The sequence below is a fragment of the Rutilus rutilus genome, assembly GCF_951802725.1.
Source record: "Rutilus rutilus genome assembly, chromosome: 3".
Classification (NCBI taxonomy): Eukaryota; Metazoa; Chordata; class Actinopteri; order Cypriniformes; family Leuciscidae; genus Rutilus; species Rutilus rutilus.
Window position 1 is genome coordinate 9,356,237 of NC_140211.1, and position 20,170 is coordinate 9,376,406.

General features: G+C 39.7%; 1 protein-coding gene across 1 annotated transcript in view; it reads right to left on the bottom strand.

Annotated features, from left to right (window-relative positions):
- The window catches only part of dnah2 (dynein, axonemal, heavy chain 2), a gene marked incomplete at its 5' end in the record, with an annotated part of 117,486 nt that overhangs the window by 82,300 nt on the left and 15,016 nt on the right, over positions 1-20,170 (bottom strand). The window contains 11 exons of the mRNA XM_084404307.1: positions 2,568-2,724; positions 4,638-4,741; positions 6,214-6,375; positions 6,586-6,749; positions 8,771-8,945; positions 9,119-9,275; positions 10,616-10,816; positions 14,553-14,745; positions 15,124-15,271; positions 17,100-17,288; positions 18,522-18,761. Of these exons, the coding sequence (XP_084260433.1) occupies positions 2,568-2,724; positions 4,638-4,741; positions 6,214-6,375; positions 6,586-6,749; positions 8,771-8,945; positions 9,119-9,275; positions 10,616-10,816; positions 14,553-14,745; positions 15,124-15,271; positions 17,100-17,288; positions 18,522-18,761 (1,890 nt within the window). The remainder of the gene's footprint in view (positions 1-2,567; positions 2,725-4,637; positions 4,742-6,213; positions 6,376-6,585; positions 6,750-8,770; positions 8,946-9,118; positions 9,276-10,615; positions 10,817-14,552; positions 14,746-15,123; positions 15,272-17,099; positions 17,289-18,521; positions 18,762-20,170) is intronic.

The window sequence follows — 20,170 nt, forward strand, 5'->3', positions numbered from 1 at the left end:
TCTGGGAATCTCCCTGGGCCGAGAGTGAGAAGAAAGAGAGGAAGAGGGAGAGAGGGAGGAGTACAGCCTCCCACAGTCTGACAGCTGGACAGGGCAGATCTCCTCTGCAGGGGCAGTAAAGGCTGCTCTGAAGGAAATTAAGCGCAAGGCTCATTTCCCCTGTGGCCGCCACACATGACCTGGGGACAGCAGCACTGAGCTCATACTGTACTGCACTATTACTGAACACAGTCCAGGAAATGTTCCTTTTCAAGTCTAAAATAGGACTATAAACCAGACCTTTCTAGGCCTGTTTCACACATCCTGCGTCAGCGGCATGTAATGTAGCTTGTGCTTTTACACTGAAGGCATTTCTGCTGCGTAACAGCTCTGTGCAGAAAATAAAGTGACTTCTGGTTTACCACATTGCACATTTCTTCCAATAACAGCTAGAAATTATAACACAAATGATATCATGGATATCGGAAGTGGGCCGTTGAGGATTATTACAAACTTGATCGCCATGAAATCTAATTTACATGAGGAGGTGGAATGACATTTACATCCAATTGGTAATTAATTTACACAGAACCCAAAACATAGCTATAAACTGTTTAAAGCGTCTGGATTCAGTCAGTCTTATTGAATTAAAAAGTACTGTTTGTGAATTTGCGTCAGGCCTGATGTTGAGGTCTTTTAGAGGCGGAGTAATAGGGCAGTTATTCGATCAGGTATTATGTTTCTTCATAAAAGCAAATATTGTGTTAATAAAAAGGTTTTACAGTGCATTTCGACACGCTTTCTGATGAGATCTGTAAAAGCCAGTTTCCGCACCAGAGGAAAAACAAGCAGTTATAAAATGTGGCATGTTACAATTTTTAAAATGCTTCTGAAAGAAGTCTCATACTCTCCCAAGCTGCATTTACTTTAATCAAAAATACGGTCATTTAAAATAACTATTCTATATTTTAAAGTGTCATTTATTCATGGGATGGCATCAAAATAATAAAAAATCTAAATAATCAAAATAGATTGATTAAATATTTATAAATCAAAATAATACACTGATTTACTGCTCAAATAACATTTATTACAATAATCAATGCTCAAAACAGTTGTGCTGTTTAATATTTTTGTGGAAATTGATTTTCTGTGATTTTATTCTTGAATGAATTAGAAATGCAACTGGTAACTGTACTCTTAAAAGAAAAGGTTCTATATACAACCTTATAGGGTTCTTTTAGTCTTGATTTAATAAACTAGATATAGTTTGAATTAATTAATTTTGTTTTAATTCATTTTTAATTTTAAATACATTTTATGAAATAAACAGCTCGCAAACACTTCAGAAAAAAAAAAATGAAAGAACCACTAAGCATGAAAGTATTATGCAATCATTTAAGAAATTTCTCCTTATACTGTATAGATCCTTTTTGGTATAAAGGGTTCTCTAAAATTGAGTCAAGAACTCTAGGGTTCTATACTGAACTAAAATTTGTGTGCAACTTTATTTCTTGTGTGATTGTGACTTTAATTCATGCACTGTGACTTTATTAACTCACATTTACACATTTATTTTTCATAAGTGTGACTCACATTGTGATTTTGACCTGATCTTTTACTCTGAGGCAGAAACGGGCTTCAATAGAGTGACACGCAAAACTAAACTTAGCACCGAAGCCCTACTTTTATTGCTGCTTCTATAGGATGCTTCTGCCACTTGCTGCAATGTGTGAATGCAGGCCTAAGGGTTCAAATAAATCAAAATCCCCCACAACAGTCTGATAGCTTTGTGCTCAAGACCACCATCTCCTTTCCATTCAAACTGTTTGGCTAATGAAACCCACATCTGCACTGAGGCCAGACTCTCTACTGGGGCGGTCTGACTACAGGATGTCACCCTGAGGATATCATCTTTGACCTTCCAAACCCGACCTCTGACCATAATCCTCTTGACAGTGACTTTCCTTTTCTCTTTAACATACCGAACCTCTGAGGATCTTATGCACTGCGAGAGGAGCAGAGAGAATTGAACCTTGATGAACCCACAGTCCTTCACAGCGACAAAAGAAATAAGGAAGAAATGAAGTTTCCAGTTACAACTGAAAATGAGTTTTATAGCCTGATACTATTTGAATCATAGCATATGCTTTTTAACCATTTTATTTTTTCATATGAGGTCCACTTATAATGTTACTCGAGAGTGATGCAGTAAAGCAGTTTTGAATGAAAGTTTCAATGTGTTTTCAAATACTCTCTCAAAGGATCAAGGACAATTTGATTTCTCTTTCTTTGACACTTCTAGTACAAGTGCTTTAAAAATACACTGATCGGAAGAACCTGCCAAGTTGAAGGGCGCTGTTAATTTGCAATTAACCATATACATTAGCAAACTCCAAACCAGAGGAAAGCTGATAAGAAAAGGGTTCTCTGTTGCACTTTAGCACTCTTTTTTTTATATATATAAATTGTTCTCTGTAGGATCTTTCACTGAAGAAGAGTGAAATGATACTCAAAATGAAATAAATGAAGCCAAATGAGAAAGAGAGAGTTCTGAAGAGGGATTGAGAGAGAGGGGAATATCATACCTGTTCTATTGAGAGCTCTTTGCTGGCCGCTCCTGATATGTCACTGATACGCTCGGCATGGTGGTCCAGACCCAAAGCCACAATCTTCTCCAGAGTGAAGTCTTCACTGGTCGGGTCAAACGTCTGCTGCGCCTCTTGCCTTATTTGATCCCAGTGTCTAAAATAAACAGATCCACACCATCTTTTGATGATAAAATCTGATTGGCTAAAACCCTTTGACACTGACATATGAATCTGAGTTCAAATAGGGCGAAAAAACCTTTTATCAAAGCCATTTGATCTATTCCAAAACCAAAACCTATGGGCCGGCATTTTAAGACATCACAGACACAGTTTCCAACTCAAAGGCTTTTCCAAAAGATAGTCAACTTAATTATGCTGCCTGCTAAGAAAGCTCATTTTGGACAGATTCTAAAGCAGCATCAATATTTATAAGATATAATATCTATATGAACTATACAAACACAGTTAAAGCATCTTATCCAATGTTTGTGTGCTTATTAGGGTATCACCCTGTTATCTTAGCAACATTAATGCCAAACCCTATAGGAAAAAACACTGAGTAAAGATGTGAGTTGCCGTCTACGTAGTGTGGTTAGGATGATGCCTTAGAAGACAGCTGTCTATGTAGGCAGCAGGCTGCGAGGTAGGCCTTTAGGAGAGATGAGGTTGGTGATTCATTAATAAAAATATCTAATGGAATTCTTACGCTAAAATTATGAGAGTGTGTGCTATTCAAAGGATTTTGAGAGCTGAAGAAAGACTGCGCTGGTTAGTCACAAAAGACTGGTCACTAGTCATGTTGACGGTCAGATTTTGTCATAATAAACAGGTGTGACGGCCGATGACAGCGCAAGGATTGAATTCTCCCGTGAGAGATCCCGTAGTCATGACGCACAGCTTGTTGTCTTCTCTCAAAGAAATCCACAGAGACCGACAGTACATCTGATCCACAACAAAACACGACACCGCTATTTCAAAAAAACCATCCTGCCAATGACTAGCCCCTCTGAGACCGGGCCCCGGCATTCTGGGATGCGATCTCTCCTACGAGTGCCTGTTTTTCTTTCGCTCTTCTCGTTTCCCGTTCTGTCGGTCATGGACTTCTGAGGCTGGAGCTCTGTTTATTTTCATCTGCTTCCCTGATGTGCTGCGCCGGCCAGCGGGAGACGCTAACAGGGATCTTTCAGAGGGTTACATCAGTGTGATTAGCCGGCTGTCATCAGGGGAACGTGAGGCCTGTCTCTGGCGTCTCCACCAGGGCTGTTGTAGCACGCCTGATTGGGGCCGATGGGCTGTTGTTTTGGGAATGCCAGATCCAATCAAATGGCTTAGGAAGCGAATGACAGGGCAGAAGAAAAACGAAGAGCGGAAAATGTTGCGTCCTCTCGGCAGGGAAGGCGCCGGAGTGCACAAATGCTCTGCGTGATAGAATACAGAGAGGTGACGAGCTGTAACTGAGGGCTGGCCGTCAGGGTGTGGGATTACAGCTGATCCTAGAACAGTAATCGGCAACAAACCGCTGCCGCTGATGATTATCAGCTGGACTTCACAACAGACCTCAGGTCACAAGCTAAAGAAGGCCATCTCTACAACAGAGAGCAGTTATAAAGAGCGATTGTCCAGAGAAGAGGCAACATGAAAGACGACGGTGTCATTTTTGTCAGGAACCACTCTTGATAAGGAGGATTAGTGCGAGAATGGCATTTCATTATGCTGACATGAATACATGATTTGTGTGTGTGTGTGTGTGTGTGTGTGTGTGTGTGTGTTTGTGTGCAGGGTTGCCAGGTCTGTGCAAAAAAAGTAGCCCAATGGCAAGTCAAAAGTAGCCTAAAATTGGGTGGAAATCAACCCAAGGAAAAAAACAAATTACCCGCGGACTAAGCACCACTGTGTGTGTGTGTGTGTGTAGTCCTGGTAAACCTAATCACACTGATGTAACCCTCTGAAAGATTTTGGGGACAAAATGTCCTCACAAAGATGGCGATATCCGAAATCCTTGTCCTTTTGGGGAGATTCTTTGTGTGTGTGTGTGTGTGTGTGTGTGTGTGTGTGTGACACCCCCACCTCTCTCTCATGGCTGGATTCCTGAAGTCTGTGATCAGTGGGATGATTTTCTTACACTGTTCAATCCTGCTCTTAGTGAAGTCCACAACCTCCCAGTGCTTGTCCTGAAAGAACACACACACACTTCACCATCATTACTCTGTAATAGTCAGGATCGCACTGCAGGCTGAAGTGTAAAATGCTGAGTGCTGTGTTGTGATGGGCTGATCCCCTGTCAGTGGAAGAGCACCCAAAGGGTCTGAAGCAAGCAGGTGTTTCTAATCTGCTTAAAGCTAAATGTCAGGATAATGAGAAGCTGGTGAGAAGAGAAGCTAAATTAGCTTTAAAGGGTAATTAGCTACACAAAAGAGCTTTTATCACAGTTACAAAGGGAAACGAAGGAATGAGAGTCTCTGCTGGACCCTAATGAAGTAGCATCAGTATGTGTGTGAGAACAGCAGAAGATGAGTGAGAGACGGAGACATCACTGACGCCGTGATAGCCGTTAAGTGTCGGCCCGATGGCTGCTAGTTTTTTATGTGAAGGGTCTATGCAAGATCTTAGGACTCAATCCGCTAATTGTGACGCTCAATTAAATTAATCATTTAAAAAATACAAATATTATTTATGTTATTCACATATATTATGGTGCTCGTATTACCACACCTGGACAGAAGCAACAGGAGTCTGCGGCAATACTGAAAGGATGTGAAGTATGAAAATGAAGCCTTAGCAAATCAAAAAGTGTGAAACATTATTTTATATATAATTTACATTACAATACACACTACCATTTTAATGTTCGAGGTTGGTCACATTTTTGAAAGAAGTCTTAGAACAGTAATATTGTGAAATTTAAACAACTGTTTTCTATTTTCATCCCTGTGTTTGCAAAGCTGCATTTCTTCGGTGTGACATTCTCCTTCATAAATCATTCAACTATGCAGATTTGCTGCTCAAGAAACATTTGCTAATTAATATGATCAATGTTGAATACTGTTGAGCTGCTTAATGTTTTGGACACTGTGATTGATTATTGTTTCCTAGGATTATTTGATGAATAGAAAGTTCAAAATAACAGCATTTATTTATTTAGTTGAAATATAAATATTTTACAACACTACTAATGTACTTCATCACTTTTGATCAAATTCAATGTATCCTTGCTGAATAAAGGTATTCATTTCTTTCAACAACAACAAAAAAATATCTTACTGATCCCAACGTTTTGAACGGTAGTGTGCCTGCTTATGACGACCTTATTGATCACTTTCCCACAAAGAAAATCAGATGTGCATTTGTGAGATTTTGAATGAATGTTTCGTTAAAACAGCAGAATACATCCGCCTATGTTTTTTTTTTATTATTTTTAATAATGATAATCTTGTTAATATTTTATTTTTATATTAATATATTTATGTATAATTTTAGTTTTTTTATCTTTTTTTAATTACATTTTTATATAGTTTAACACTACATTAGCTTAAACAAAGTCTGTGCTGTTCTATTCTGAGAACTAACATTGTTTTTTTTTTAAACTGCCCTGAACTGACTAAGGTTGAGCACCAGGAGCACAGAGTAAGTTGCGTTGGCTTGCCTTGATCTCTCGGCTGAGTTTGTGGAGTCTCTTGAACATGTTCTGGCCGGTGTTGTCCATGACCTCGGCCTGTAGAGAGGCCAACTGACCTCCCTTCCACTCGTCCCACAGAGCCTCCCACTGCTGGGCGATCTCCCATACCTGCTGCAGGTAATCCATGTCCTACAAACACACGCACATGAACACCATCTAAACATCACCATACACTGAACCAGAAATCACCTTCACCAACAGCATCAATAGTGTTCAATTCGCTGTTACACAGTGATTTTCCCTCAGCAAAAGAGCTGTTTGTGCTCTGTTGTGCTTAGCGTTGAATGTGTCAGTGTTGTATTGTATGGAGAACATTTTTACTGTAACTTGAATAGGTACCTTCTCTAGATTGAGGATGTCTTTAGAGGCTGGTTCTTCAATATCAAAGATGCTGAGACCGTAACATATGCTCTGCTCCTCTTCTTTAAGAGCCTCCAACTCGGCACGCAGTTCTGACACCAGCTCTAGTGCAGAATCTGGGGCTACACTACTGCCAAACGGACCTGCACATAGATACATGCACAAATAAGATATACAAAAAAACACACACAAATGCCCATGCATATGGTTAATGATTAAAAAGATGCACATTCAGCTGTCATTTCCCCAGGGAGCAGCTTGTCGCTCTTAAAAAAAAAAAAAGAAGCTCAATGGATTCCTACTGGCAAGAAAGTTAGCAAAGTGAGCATGTTTCTATTAATGTGGTTTCACAGTTGGGAGCTCAGCAGGTCCGTAGGTCTCTTTCCTGAGCAGCATGCAAGTTCTGGCTCGGACCCAGCTCCGCAAACAGGCCCGCACTCCCACAATCCACACGCACTTGCGACAGCTTTGATTTACGAGATATTTGATATTTCAAAAAGCACCTCATTCATCTCAGGATGGCAATACACAACACGTACAGTAACACACACGAACGCGCTCGCACAGACATCAGTATAGAGGCCATTATCTGCCCTAAAGGCCTCTGTGATATGTTTACAGGCGCGAGTGTTAACGTCGGTCAGCGTTTATAATGCATTCCATCAAACTGGCTAAATCACACACCTACTGCACATCTACAGCAATTCCAAAAAAACACACGTTTACACAATTCTGCAAGAAGGCGAGCCATCAAGCATCGCGTCAAAATCCATCAGGGATCTCCAGTTAATATTTGTGCAAAGTCTGATTTACTGAAGCATTTAGCACATGCTGAAGTGCGTCGCTGGAGCAGAACGATTTCAGGAGCACGGGTGTTGAGAGGTTTGATGACGCCCATCCTCTCTCTCAGTTGTGCCCGACTAAAACGTAAAGAAAATCTAATTAGCAAATGTTAAAATGGGATACATATTTGATAAATCTGCCTTGGAGATTTCAACCAATCATGTTTAATTGGGCCTGTGTTTTTCCTCAGCGCCGGTTCTGAGAGGGAAAGTCACACTGGGTCCGTGGAGAGCAGGAGATGAGATTTTGAAGGGGCACCTTGGCACAGGCCAGTAGTATGTGTTTGGACTGAATGAGTGTGATATTATTGAAACCATCTTTCTCTCTTGAATACAAATTCCTCTCCGCACAAAGCTGCATCCTGGCCTCATTAACCTGAAGGAGCCCGCCATTGTTTGCTGGAACAATCCAAACAATCCAGTCGTTCTCAACAAGTTGCAGCTGCCGCCCACGTTCGGAAATTGTGGGATTGTGGGAAATAATAACGGTGAGCGACAAGCGTGTTTGCCACGTGTTGACTTAGCGCAAAAGCTAAGACTGTGCCAAAACTCCAACTTTGTCTGAATCAAGACGGAAAGGCTTTTGGATTCATAGTGGGAGGAGAAGAACATAGGAGGAAATATGCGGGGAAGGAATGGCAGGAGATCAAACTGAAAAACAACACACTTCACAGAGCTATCAACGATCACAAGGAAACGCAAACACAATGGAAACGAGATGGAGAACGAGTGAGCAAAGAAGTGCAAGAAAAAAAGGAAGGAATGAAAGAAGAGGGAAGGAAAAGTAGGACGAAAACTCTGTCCTCTTTGATACAGTTCGGCACAACGTGGCTGTTCGTGAAGAGAGGTGGCAGTGCGAGATAGAAAAAAGAACTTTTCAATCCCGTTTTTAATAGAGCAGAGAATAAACAGCGCAGAGACACCAGCAGGAGGTAGAGCAGCAGTACAGGACAGAGAGAGAGAGAGAGAGACAGAGAGAGAGAGAGAGAGAGAGTGCAGTCAAGGGCACGATGTCAGTGTGACGGTCACTTCTGCGGTAGGTGAGGCTCCATGGCGTTCTAAAACATTATCTCAAGGCTAATTGGTTGTGATGTGCCGTGGGGCATGTGGGAGGTTGATGGCTCTACCCAGCACTCCCCACCATGCAGAACACCCACGGTCCCAGAAAGCAAAGGCCTGCGGTGCCGCACATGTAGCGAACTGACCTACAGAATAAGAGGCATGCTGGGATGTGAAGCTCACAGTAGGCTCTGAGACAGTACTTGACCGTGTGTGTGTTTTCCCATCCTATAACAGTCGAAGATGTGTATGTGTGTGTTCACCATTGCTAATGAAGCTCTGCAGGGCCGACTGTGTCTTCTTCTTAAACTCCTCAGAGGAGAGGATCAGCCCACTCTTCATCATGTCTTTTTGTTTCTTCAACATGATGTCACTGTCAATCACAACCTGCTGGAACCACACCCACTCTGCATTCAGAGCCTCCAGCAACTCCAACACCTACAGAGACAGAGCGAGAGAGAGAGAGAATATAAGAGCGCTGACTCAAATAAAAGCGTAGTCAAATATGGAAAAGAGGCGGGAGATGAAAGTGTATTTAGGAGACAATTTGACTGGAACACCTGAGGGAGTGTGTGTGTGTGTGTGTGTGTGTGTGTGCGTGCGACACTCACAGCGGGGTCGACGGGAACCTCGTATTTCTCAAGGATGGCAAACTGATCATGGATGGGTGGAATCTGACTTTCGATTTTACTCAGATCTGCCTGCAGAGTTTGCAGAAGTTTTAGACTCTCTTCCAACTCCGGCAGAGTCTGAGGAGGCTGAGACAGCCTGAAAACACACACAGTCAATGACTACATGCGCATGCTAAATATTTAATGCCTATTCTAAGTCAATTAAGCACAATAACAGAACTAGCCACATACAGTATTGATGCCCTGTTTCTTATTGAGCTGTCTACTAAGATAACATTTGGGTATATGTTGCTAAGGTATTCTGAGTGGTTTTAGCACGATGCTTTGGCAAGGGTGTTGCTATAGGGTGAAATAAAATTGAAAATGAAATACAAATTTATAAAAACTATATAGACATACTAAAAAAAAACATGTACAAATGACAAGAACACAACAAAATTACTAAAACTTGGACTAAAATTACATTTAAAAACTAGCAGTTATTCAAAATATTAATAAAAACTATAATAGTATCTCAATGATCCTAAATTAACACTGGCTCAAGTCAAAAGAGTAGGGGTGTAACGATACCCTCATTTTACGATTCGATGCATATCACGATACTGAACTCACAATACGATATTATTGCGATACTCCAAGACATATGGTAAAAGGTTAACCAAAAATGAACTGTTGATTAAAATGCTAAATTTGAGATTACATTGTGGGTGTAAATGAATAGGCTTGGACTTGGTCCTGGAAACCCAATGCACAGGACAATAGAGACACCAGAATAACAATATTCATGATTCTGAAGCCGAAAATACTGAATTATTTTAGACGAATATGCTTACACTCTTTCACTGACTAGATATATTTAAAATAACGTAGGCCACTTTTTACTGGTAACATCAGACATTTGGCATTATCAGGACACACAAATATTCCCCCATTGCATTATTATACATTATATTCAACATTATATATAGTAGTTTATTGTAGTACTGACACTAAAACTAGAATTTTTTCTCACACTGTAATTTTTATTTTGGGTGAACTATACACAATACATATTGTCACTATCCACGATGCATATTGTTGCATTTTTGTATTGCTATATAATTGTAACACCCCTACAAAAGAGCCCGCCTCCAAATCTCCATATTCACTTTCGAGTCGACAGAAGTATTTATTAGCGTCAGGCTTAGAAACATGCTAACGTCAGACTCTATTGAAATCAACAGAGAGGTTTGTCGAGTCTCTTATGCTCTTCACGTGAGGGGTGTTAATTGGCGTGGCATGCATGAGTGACCATTAATCACAGTCGCTGCCCATGAAGAGCGTTTCAAATCGGTCACTTATGAGGTTTCATTTCAGTTAGGATCCCAGCTGCTTATATAGACAGCAGACAGCAGACAGCGAGGCAGGGTTTTGGAACAGTGCTTTGAGTGGGTCTCACTCACACACACACACACACACACACACACACACACACACCTGAGAGCGTTTTCCTGCAGGAAGCTGTGCAGTTCTTTGAGTTTAGCACTGGCCATAAGGCTGAGCAGCTGCGTGAACTTGCTCTGCCACTCGTTACAATGTTGCAACAGAGAGAATTTGAGTGGAGAACAATCCAGCAACACGAACTGCAAACTTAACACTGTCTCCTCCTTCTGGACGTTGTTCGCCACCTCTGTGTATCTGTACAAAGAGAAAGAGAAAGAGAGAGAGAGACAGACAGAGAGAGAGGGAGAGGGGTAAATTAAGTGGATAATTCTCTTGAAACTAATCTTGAATTATATATTTAAAAATTATATATTTAAAAAAAATCCCATTATGCAAATTCTAAACACAAGAGACGTTCTCCTTTCTAAACAAAGATTACATTAACATTTAATGTTTTATTTTAGGTTTTTACATAATTTTCTATTACCGCAGTCCTGATTCAAAATGAAGATTGTTTGTAGTTGTGTTTTGGAAATTAAGACATCAGATACTAGATAAATCTATAAAATAAGTAAATTAGATTTTATTATACATTCATTATATATCCCTGAATAATATAATGAAATCCACCTTGTGTCCATCAACTAAGTTCTCAAAAACAAAACTTTTTGCTGCCTTATGAAAACAATTTTGCAAATAAAAATGTATTCTCCCATGATACATCAGTAAGTGGAGAAGTTCAAGGACGGACACTTGGATGCTTGTCTCTTGATTGTTCTTTCCAAAGAATGTTGTGATTGTATCAGGACTACATTTTCTCCACACTGTTTTCTCATTACCACTACTAATGGTACATTTTAACAGACAATGATTTAAATTATTAATAATTGCCTCTAAATTACTTTTTGTTTAAATGGATCTGTTAGATAATGTAATTTGGTGATGTATTTTTTTTTGCTCAGTCATGATGGCTGCCCTATTAACAGCCATTTAATTTGTCATTTCAGCAGCACAACGTACCTAAATTTCAAGAAAATAACTGAAGTGTGCAACATGAATTATTTCTGTGAGCGAGTGTAAAGAAATAAAGCATGACTTAGAATTAGATTAACAACAGTCATTAAAAAAAGTGTCTGCATGCATTATTTGATGTGGAAAAAACTTGAGACATTAAAGGGATAGTTCACCCAAAAATGTAAATTCTGTCATCAATTACTCACATTCAGATTGTTCCAAACCTGTATACATTTCTTTGTTCTGCTGAACACAAAAGAAGATATTGTGAAGAAAGTTTTAAATAAGCCACTTTGGGGCACCCTTGACTTCCATAGTAGGAAAAAATAAATACTATGGAGGTCAATAGTGCCCCAAAACCGTTCAGTTCCCAACATTCTTCAAAATATCTTCCTTTGTATTCAACAGAAGAAAGACATTTACACAGGTTTGGAACAACTTGAGGGTGAGTAAATGATGACGAATTTACATTTTTGGGTCAACAATCCCTTTAATTGGGACAGCAGGCAACACATAAAGCCCTTCCAGCTCAGGACAGACAGCACAACACAAACATGCAAAAGGTCATTAATGCGCAATCACACACACACACACACACACACACACACACACACACACACACACACACACACACACACACACACACAGAGAGCCTCAAGCATCCACTGTTGACATGATAACGATTTGGTTAGTGCAGATCAAATCTTTAGGGAAGAGATGTGGACAGGACTGGCACCTCTGTGCTACAGACATGTCAACAGTGGCGGCTCGTCAGGGGAGGCAACGGAGGCAAAGCCAACCCAGAATTTTGAAGTGAAAATGGGAGAAGGAGGATTTAATGTTAATATAACGAGCTTCCCCGAGCATGCCGAATCTGACGACGTAATTATAATTACAATTGTTCGGAAAACTGTGCTAAGGCGAGTCTGAGGGGATAGAAATGGGGAGGGGGAGGCCAGAGACTTTTGCCTCTGTTGGTAAAATAGCCAATCACCATTGAGTATTTCACATTCAGCGTTAGAGTGTTGAGGAAAAAATACATTGCAGAGGAGGCTAGTCTCCCTTGCTATAGGAACCAATCATTGTAGAGACGTAAATTGCGTGATATTAGTTTGAACTGATCCCGCCGATAATGTACAATTATATATATTGTCTAGCTGAATATGTCATATGGGGATCCCCAGAATCCATCGTTTTCATGTGAACTCAAACACACCATTCTGGTGTATTATCATGACTTGAGTATTTTAAATGAAAAGAAATGCATGTATGAAAGGATGATTTTGAATCAATCAGTGGATTTGTTCACTAAAGAAATTTTTATTTTATTGGTACCACTACAAATAATTCATAGGTTCAAAATAGATACTTTCCCTGAACACTGCAGAAAGCGAAAATCCAGCAAATACAAGTATGTGTGTATGACAGACAACTTTTTTCTGCTCATGATGAAGACGTTTTGATTATTATGCCCATTGTTTGTTTGTTTTTAGTTTACTTATTTTAAAGGGGTCATATAATGCCATTTTTGTACAAGCTAATATGATTCTTTAGGGTCTAAATTAAAAGTTTGTAATATACTTTAATTAAACATTCTCTTTAGTATTGTAAGAAAACACTCATTTTACCTGGTCAAAAACAGTTCTGTTTTCGTGAAGCCGTTTAAGTACGTGTCTTTAAATGATAATGAGCTTTGCTCACCCCGTCCCTCTGTTCTGTGTGTGTGTGTGTGTGTGTGTGTAACCTGCGTTTGTAACACAATAACACAATAACCATAACGCGTTGTTCATTATAAACGTGGGATTATGAATTATATTGAGAACGTCGTACATAGAAAACATGCCGTAATGTACCCTGAGTGTAAACCTTAGCCGCATTCATCGTGAAGCGTGCTAGCGATTTGCAAAGATTAATATAAAGATTAATATAAAGGTTAATAAAACGTTACACTCACTTCAGTTCTTCTGGAGGTGCAGCAGGAACACGAATAGTTGGTACCGATCCTTTTTTCAGGGGCAGTTTCTTATACTGACCCTCGTTTATAAAGCAGTCTGGTGTGTGAAATGATTCGCGCAAACATGAAAGCATTGACGTTGATCGTGGGGAATATTCCCTTCGAAAACAAACTCAGCCACTGCGTCTTCAGCGGTTCGGATTTAGGAACATCAAAATGACTGCTGTATTCCTTATTACACCCAAGGACAGAACACCACAATCGCTTAGACACCATTCTGCTCATAGACAGTGCTCCAGGCAGCGTATCAATGACCGCGCGGACTATGATTGACAGCTCGCTCACGAGCGAAGGAGGGTCTGTGTTGAAACGCTGCTGTCAATCAACAATCGTGGGAGGGGCGTCGATTTTGTGACGTCACAAAATCGAACGGCTTGATTTGAGACAGGGGAAAACATATAAGAAGATAAAAAATAAAAAACACTGGATGGATTTTTAGCATTTCATGATGGTTGTGTACAGGCACTGCCAACACACATTTCAGTACAATCAACTTGTAAAAGTGCATGTACCATTATATGACCCCTTTAACAACAATATAAAAATGGTCCAGAGGAGAACCCTGAACCACAGTATCTTTTATCAGTCACATGGCCTTCTGCCATACATGGGTATCTAAATGTAAAAATAATAATAGCCTGATAAAACATCTGATCTTACTTCATATAATCAAATCCAATTGGGCTCAACTAATGTTTTTTTTGTTGTTGTTGTTCTCAGACACCATACTTTGCCTCTAAAGGGCCCAATATACTCATCTTTGAGGATTACTTTGACAGTTTAGGATTTTTCCCCTTTTACAAAGAGCTACTGCTGCCCAGATGGAAATCTATTCCCAAAAAGTATTGCCCGGACCTCCACTGGGAAGGAAATAAAGACACCGGACCTCTTGGATTTAATTGAATACCCCTGATTTAGACGTTACACTACATTACACAGTCATTTTGAAGGAAAGATAGAGACCTGGCGATGTCAGCGTCAAAGGAGGCTACTGTGGGATTGAGCCGCTGGTAGCGCTGTATAAAGCCGTCTTTTTCGATTTCCCAGATCTCTCTGTGTTTGTCCCAGGTCTTCAGATAAGTCTGCAGGAAAGATGCATTAGTCACCATTCCTGCAGCTATGGCTCCCTGAATCTTACAGATCTCTTCATCTTGCTCTGAAATCAAAAGAAAGGGAGGAAGTGAGAACAACACAGAAAGCATTGTTGATGCCAAACAACCACTGATGAGCAATACACAAATGATGATGTGAATGGATTTTTCACCTAAAATGGAAATTCTGTCATTATTTAGTCATCATTGTGGCTTTGTTTATTTTACTTTATTTTTCAGAGAAACATAAAAGGAGGAATATGAAGAATTGTACAAAAAGAGTAGACCCTACACAAATCTTCATAATTTCTCCTTTTGTGTTCCACAGAAGAAAGTCATGTGGGTTTGGAACGACATGAGGGTGAGTAAACACAACAGGAATATAAAAAGGGCATAAAGGACAAATGGAGGGATGTGGTGAATGAGATGGCGAGAGGGTGTACCGATGATGCTGTGGATGGGGTTTCTTTGCGAGTGCTGGCGGGTCAGTAGATCCGGCAGACGTTTGAACACTGAGATGGTCTTGATGAGCTGAGAGCTAATGCTGTTCACTATGTGCGCCAGTTTCTGGAGAGAAGGAGAGAAATCCACCTGGAAAAACACACACAGAGAGGAAAAATACTTAATTAAAAGGGCAAACAAGAACCATCCACCTCTTGTGCTTGCTTACTTCAGACACACTGCGTTGCTAGAGGGCACCAACTGCTAAACTCAATGGGGCAAAGGACAGAACTATTCAAAGCTGGTCAGAGATATTGTTAGGAAAAATTGAATTATGAATTATGTTGTCTTATATAATTATTTTATTTTGGTCTGCAATGTCATGGCATCTGTTTGTTTTACACAATTATTTTATTTATTCTGGTTAATTTCTGTGATATATGTTTCTGACACAGATGAAACTTATAATGTTGATTAAAAAAAGGGGGGGGGTCAAACAAGACTTTGAACAGAATCGTTATATTCAACCTGCAAGTCAGAGAAAATGTTTATTCAAGTATCATGTGACTGTAAATATGTAGATATTTGCATATTTTATGCACTAACATCAATTTTACATAAAACTACATAACATATCTGCAATTCTGTCAGTTCCGCTCAAAGTAAAACGGCAACACGTACAGGTCAGAAAGCTGTTGCACGGTGTTCCAGTTTTACCATAAAGCTTTTTAAAGAGTAGACAAAGTACGATACAATTTTCAGTGATAAATCTGCTCTTACAATAACCGTTCTGTTAATAACCCTCTGTCGATCCGACTGTCCGATACAAAAATACAAAAATACAGAAGTATAATCTGTAGTTTTGACAATAGCCCTGATAGTCTTTGCTGACAAATAAACGTTTCTCGGTCCAGGTAACACAGAGACATATACTACTACATATACTACCGACATTGTAACAGTACAAAGTGTGTTGAACATATGCTAAGTTACACTTTAATTCCACCACACAAATAATGCACATTAATAAATGATCTGTTAATGAGCACTGCATCACTTTTATAATTAATCTCACACATTAAACCGTCCACAATTTCTTATTTTCTTCACAGAAGTATGTACTTGTTATTGCTCTGACTGTGTTAGTGTAGAAACGTTTTCAAATATGGAATCTTGAGTCTCAGAATCCATTATTTTTATTGCTGAAATATGACAGAATCTTGATCCTGCAAGCCTCTCCAACGTCCTGTGGTTTTCTGTGACCGTTTCTAATCATCTCCTCTGTGCGAGCTGGAAAGATGTGTAGCAGCAAATATTGTACCACCGTGAATTTGGTTGTCGATCAGCCTGACGGATGTTCGTTTTTGCTCTTGGTGTGAACAGACCATTCATCAATGATTTGTTTTGCTTATTCATTTCGCATCTGGTGTGAGAGGGCCTTTAATAGTGTGTCCTGAGCTAGCATTAATGCGTTTCCCTTCCCTCTGGCACTTAGAGCGCTTTGCCTCAGGCAGTCTGTCTCCACAGACCAAAGCAACCAATGTCCCTAAAATATACTCAATTAAGCCAAACTAACGTTTCTGCTTTTCCTTTCTCACTGTGTTTAGCTGACTAAGCATCATGGGACATTACCCATAGCAGTAGAGTGGAGTGCTGAATAACGCAGCAGTGCAGCCACAGCTGTGATTTATAGAGGTTGCGGTGTTCTGAATGCCCTCTGCTTGATGCATGATAGTGTCTTTACGCTGTATGTAAAACACATGGCCAGCAGCTCTCTGTGACCAACACAATGATTTGCACTGACACAGAGCTTTTATGTATACTTTTATACCCTGAAATCACAGAGGGGACGGTATGTTTGAGAAAACATTGTCTAGATGTGAGGTTAAGGGTCACCTCGTCACGTAAATTTGTTTTTAATGACTACTGCATTACTAGATTTGACAAAGAGAAAGTGTCTGTGTCTGTTTGTGTGCACCTGAGCAGGATATCGAGGAGTTTGTTGTTTCAGTACCACCTCTACTCTGAATAAGGGGTTTGGGGAAGTCTTGCCGTCTCCATTGATGGCTTTAGAGAGCTCCTGCAGAGAGCGCTTTAGATTCACACGAAACGCCTCCTCAACCATTCGATCCAACTTCTCCATGTATGACACCCAGTGCTGTTGCACCTGAAAACACAAACACAAACATGGAAGTCAATGGGAAGTCCTCTTTAGTATGTTACAGTTTATGCAAGTATGCAGAGATAAATATTATTGTGACGTTGTACATACTTAAAGGTATAGATCACCCAAATATAAGAAAACTGAAGGAAGTTTTAACTGATTTTGTCCGTACAATAAAAGTCAATGGGGTTAACTTGTAAATTAACTTTTGATTGCATTGATTTAGAAACATTACTATTAGGGACGATGTTCAGGTACAGTTTTACAACATGAATTGGATTGATAGCTTCAATTGACAGGTCTTGATTTACCGTGCGCCATAGAAAAGGAGTGCACAGCTAAAACAGCGCTGGAAGATCATCACTCATCAACCAGGTTCTTTATACTTGTTACTTATTCTATGTAATTATAAATATTTTAAGTCATTTTTATGTTCAGTAAAACCCTCTGTCTTTGGACCTTTGATAAAAAGGCGACAATGGTTCCAAATGTCATAACTTTTGATTGCTTTGAGATATCAACACAACATTTGGCCCAGATGCACTTGACATGATTGTGAACAAGTCATGTATACTTTCTAATAGTCATCATGTCTAGCGTGAATGATAACCAAATAAATCAATGAACTGCATCACTTTTTTGTGAGCTGTTTTCTCAGCAGTGTTGTAACATGAGAATCTCCAAATATGATCAAAATTCACAATTTGAAAGGTTTTTTATCAAATGAAATCATGTCTTGTCTTGTTTTTTTGCAGAGTTTTGCCATTACTTTTAAGTATGTCACTTGAAATCACATGAAATCATTAAAATACCTTCAGGGTGTAAGGGGTTAACAGTGACAGTCAACAATGAGCTTACGTATCACTTCTATAAAGCTTGAATGATCAGGATCGGAATCGGTCGAACGTGATGACAAGAAATCGGTAGTCATATGATATCAGCTGAAAAAATCCTCATCTGAGCATCCCTACTTATTAAAACATCCTGGGTTGCAGTGAAAAACCTTAGTTCACAATAGGGTGATCAATTTACCTTCATATGTCTGTGCAATTAAACTAGCTGGTTCTTATTGGCAGTTGCTGCCATTTTATAAAAGCAATTAGCCACTTAAGGCTGTGCGTTACGAAAAGTTTACACCAATAACAATCCTTCAGTGCGTTAAAATTACTGTACCACAACCGCTTATAGCTTTAGTGGAAAAGATCCTAAGCTACAACACACAGACAGCAGACCAACCTCAGGGCCATCCAGGTGGAAGGTCCCGTAGACTCTGGCCATGATCTTGACGATGTCCTGGTGTGCGTTCTGCAGTCGGAGCAGCTGGCTATGCTGATGATTCTGCTGATCCTCCTGGAACTCCAGGTCTCCATGAAACATCTTGCCATCCACACGCACCAGAATCAGCTCACTGATCTGCTCACAGAGCTTAGAGGTGGCCAGGATAGCTGCCTTATACTCGTCCACCACTAACTGAACCTGTGGGAGAGGAGAGAGGTTCATTACACAGACAGCGAAAAACAAAGAGATAGCACAAATGTTAAATCCAAAAACACACAGCTGACAGCTCAATAAATTGTAAGATTTGATCATCTAGTAAACTGTAAGATTTGAATCTGAAAAGCAACAGTACGTCCCTGGCTTGTTTAGATTAACAACTGTTCTAATACATTTTTGTAGACAAAAAAAATTACAGGCTGCACACATCTTGTTATTCCAATAAACTTTTCCTGAGATTGTTGCACAATTGTTTGAAATGAGTTACCACTTTATCACATGCAGGTCTATTACTGATTCTGTGGATGCCTGCTGTATTGAAAAACACAGACTCCAGTAGATAGCATCACACATCTAAAAGTTCCAAAATCTGAGCTATTGTGAAACAGTACTTTAGCATTCTATTTGGAAAAGCATATGGGAATAAATAGTTTTTCACCTGTAGTGGCGAGCAACACACAGGTAGTTTTGACTAACTGCTCTGAGAGGAGTTACGGCACAAAGCAATCATTAAAAGCCCAGGTGCTCCTCCATTAGGCTGTCCCAACTAATGATCAAATTAATGAGAAAAAAAGGAACGGAGTGAGAGAGAGAGAGAGAGTGTGGTTGAAAAACGACCAGAGAATTTGAGTGGTGCTTGCCAATGCAAAACTCACCACCGCAATGCGAGAGTATGTGACTGCTAAGGTATTCGAAATGTTTTTAGTCAAACAAAACAAAACTAAACAAAAGCAAAACAAACAAAATAGCAAAAACAAAACAAAGGTCCTATTTACACCTGAGGCCAGTTTCATAAAACGCTTACACTAGTCTGACAAGTTAGTCATCAAATTATTTTCTTTAAGACTGGCCAAAACTTTTTTAAGTCAGTTACTTAAAACCGTAGATTGATCTTATTTAAACTGAAAAATAAGACTGATTATTCATTAGCAAACTGCTAGTTGGTCAGACTAGTTCTTAAGACACAGTCTTAACATAAAACTTAAACTAAACAAAGTTTATGCAACTGGCCACTGGTATTAAGATTTGGTTTTGGTCGATCGGATCTCAAGTAGACGAGGGAGACACATTCCCGTTTACACCTGGTGTTTTAATCCGACTCTTTTGTCCACTTTCAACCACTTTTGTCCTGATTTCTTTGAGGGGAGGGTCTATGAGTGGGGAAATGAATGGGCTTTTTCAGATCTTTCACTCTAATGGATGGAATAAGGTCACGCAATTTACACATGAACACGTCCAGAGACGACGGAAAGACACACGGAGAGCATCAGCTTTAGTTTCTGCTCTGACAGCCGCAAGATCAGCCGAACGCTTTGAGTGTGTGTTAGAAATCAGGAATGGTGAGAGAACATTGTGCTTGGTACGTTTTTCATCTTCAAACCAAACTTGGG